This window comes from Monoraphidium neglectum (assembly GCF_000611645.1).
Source record: "Monoraphidium neglectum strain SAG 48.87 unplaced genomic scaffold scaffold01895, whole genome shotgun sequence".
Lineage (NCBI taxonomy): Eukaryota > Viridiplantae > Chlorophyta > Chlorophyceae > Sphaeropleales > Selenastraceae > Monoraphidium > Monoraphidium neglectum.
Window position 1 is genome coordinate 1 of NW_014011733.1, and position 2,958 is coordinate 2,958.

The window sequence follows — 2,958 nt, forward strand, 5'->3', positions numbered from 1 at the left end:
GGGGCGGGAGAGCAGCTGTCAGGGGCAGCGTGGTGGGGTGGCGATGGTTGCCTGGAGGCCACGGGGCTGTGAGCCCAATTGAAGAACAGAGAACGCTTTGAATGGCAGACGCAGCTGCGCTGCAGCTAGTCGCGGGGCCTTGCAATCAGAAAATCGGGCTCAATCACTGCGGTTGAAAGGCGCCCGCATGCCCCATGAGGCAGCACGGCTGGTCGTGCGCGCCACACCAAGCACGTGCAAGCGTACTGTTCGCATTTTACCCATGCCACCCCTACATTACGACAAGCCACGCCAACAGGTCTCCACAACAATGCAATGCAGTGCGCCAGTCAGACCTTGTCGATGTCGAAGCGCCCCGTGTTGATGATCTGGCGGAGGTCGACGTCGCAGCGGGTGGCCTCCAGGACGGCAGCGGAGGGGTTGAGCTGCCGCAGCACGCGGCGCAGGCGCTCGCGCTCCTGAGAGGGGGTTAACAGTGGGTCGGGGAGGATGAGGGCGCCAACGGGGGAGTGACGGTGCTGTGCAAGTGGGGCAGTTTCATGTTTATTTGGGTCGTCCTCCTGGGTGCGTGAGCTGAGTGGCTAACTGAGGATTGGTGCACACGGCCATGGCAAAGCACTTGCTGGACCCCTCACGGCCCTGGTTTTTCGGAAAGCACGCGGCGTCCGAGGCGCCAACACGGCGGGACTGGCGCGGCGCGGGGCGCACCTTGGGGGGCTGTGCCGCCATGACGTCCGCCTTGTTGATGATCAGCACGTCCGCAAACTCGACCTGGCACGGGAATGGAGGAGGCGGGGCTGGGTGAGAGCAGGGCGGGGTGGGGGTGAGCAGCGACATGGTGGCTGCGAAAGCCTGCGCCTGCATGATGGTGGTGCGCTGTTGCTGCAGGTAGTGCTGCTGTGGCTGCTCGTCATCTGAGAGGTTGGTGGGCTCCTGGTGAGTATGGCAGGCTGTTCATATGCATGACTCATGATGTCTTGAACGACCTCAGGCGAGCGACAGTGGCCAGAATGCCCTGAAGTGCATGGTGGCGCAATGCGTCGCACGCGTTGACTTCGGGCAGCCCCTGCCGCTGAACGCGACCAGGCGCCGCGCGGGCGCACCTGCTCCACCAGCAGCGCGGCCAGCGAGCGGTCGTCGCCCTCCGGCACCGCGTCGGTGCCGTACCTGCGGCGAGCCGTTTGAAGGTGCAGACAGCAGAGGGGTCATCAAAAGCGGCAGGTAGAGCAATCACGTATGCTTCGCGCTGCATGGATGCTCAACTGGCAGGATCGCAACAGGCATTGTGTTGTCCCCCAGCATGGCATGGCGGCACTCCGCCCTGCCGACTAGGCCCGCACCTGTCTGCGAGCTCCTCTATGGACTGCAGGTCGTCAAAGAACTTTGCCGCGTCCACCACGGTGACGCACCTGGGTTACAGGGGATTGGCTTTGGTTCTAATGTCCCACTTGCGCAAGTGGGGGGTAGGAGTGCTGCCATACCCGCGCTCCGCTGCGGTCGCAGGAACGGCTCCCTCAAATCGCCATTCGGCTGCAGATCGCCCGTCTGATGGCAGCTTGACACCAGTGGCGATCAGCAAAGTTGCCCAGTAGGTTGCCGGGGGATTAACCCCTCGCTCTCCCCCTCGCTGCTGCCATGAGAGACTCACGTGTCGAGCCGCGAAAAGTCAGACAGGCTGACGCCGCCGCCGCCGCCTGCAGCGTCCTCGGCGCCGTCGTCGCCTCCCTCGTGGATCACGACCTCTGCATCAGCAGCAGCCTCCCCCTCGCCCCTTGCGGCTGGCGCCGTGGCGGTGTTCACTACAACCGCATCAGCGGCCGGCTTTTGGGGGGCGGTCAGGCTGGCGGGCGGCGGCGGCAGCTTGAGGCCGCGTGCTTTGAGCTCTGCCAGCATGGGGGCGTCCAGCTCCATCGCAAACGTCTCCGCCACCTGCATGGGCTCGCTGATGCCTGCAGTAGCCGGTGCGTATCGGGGCATCGGGTTGGCTGCCTCCCATTGGACTCTGGATACCCGACTGTGGATCGGGGTGACGAAGTTTCAGGTTGATCACAATGTGTCACAAGGCAAGATCTGAAACTCGAAAAGCGTGGTGCAGCAAGATGCAACCGGCTGCTGTGGTTCAAAGCAACTGATAGGTGCATCAAGTGAGTGGACCCGACCCCACCACCCACCCGTGGACTCTATGACGAGGTAGTCCACGTTGCCGGCCGCCGCCAGCGCCGCCACCTCCTGCAGCAGGTCGCCCCTCAGGGTGCAGCAGATGCAGCCATTCTGGGGTTGAGGGGTCGGGCCGTGCGCGGCGAGGGGGGGGGGACAAGGTGTTGTGGTCGAGGAGGGCTTGGGGTCAGTCGGGCGGCAGGGCGATTTGGATGTGGATCCAGCAACCTGACATGGGTACTCATACAAAAATGCATGACAAGGCGTGTGAGCTTGGGCATAAGACAAGGTTCAGGGATGGCAGCACCAGAGGCAGCATGGTGTGAGACGTGCGCATGAAGGCGCTGGACGCGCCCCCGTAAGCGGTAACGACCGCGGGAACACAGTCCAGGGCCCTGCCTGAGAGGGGACCTTGCCATCCTTGTGCCTGCAACGTCCCAGACCCTCACCAGCCAGGCCCGCAACACAATGGTGCATGCTTCTCTAACTCCCCCTCTCCCCCCCCAAAAACGCAGCCCCCACCTGCAGCTGCACGAGGTCCTCCTTTGCCGCCACCAGCTTGCTGCCGGCCACCAGGGCCGCGTCAATGTTGAGTTCCGCCATGTCATTGACGATGACAGCCACCTGGGGGGAGGGGTGGGTCCGGCCAGGTGTGTGTGTGTGTGTGTGTGTGTGTGTGTGTGAGAGAGAGAGGGAGAGAGAGAGAGAGAGAGAGAGAGAGAGAGAGAGAGAGAGAGAGAGAGAGAGAGAGAGAGAGAGAGAGAGAGAGAGAGAGAGAGAGAGAGAGAGAGAGAGAGAGAG

At 63.2% G+C, this 2,958-nt stretch overlaps 1 protein-coding gene across 1 annotated transcript in view; it reads right to left on the bottom strand.

Annotated features, from left to right (window-relative positions):
• Positions 1–329: 329 nt before the first annotated feature.
• The window catches only part of MNEG_9319 (hypothetical protein), a gene marked incomplete at both ends in the record, with an annotated part of 4,402 nt that continues 1,773 nt past the window's right edge, over positions 330–2,958 (bottom strand). Inside the window, 7 exons of the mRNA XM_014042208.1 lie at positions 330–458; positions 709–933; positions 1,104–1,167; positions 1,341–1,409; positions 1,649–1,949; positions 2,172–2,271; positions 2,680–2,781. Coding sequence (XP_013897662.1) covers positions 330–458; positions 709–933; positions 1,104–1,167; positions 1,341–1,409; positions 1,649–1,949; positions 2,172–2,271; positions 2,680–2,781 — 990 coding nt within the window. The remainder of the gene's footprint in view (positions 459–708; positions 934–1,103; positions 1,168–1,340; positions 1,410–1,648; positions 1,950–2,171; positions 2,272–2,679; positions 2,782–2,958) is intronic.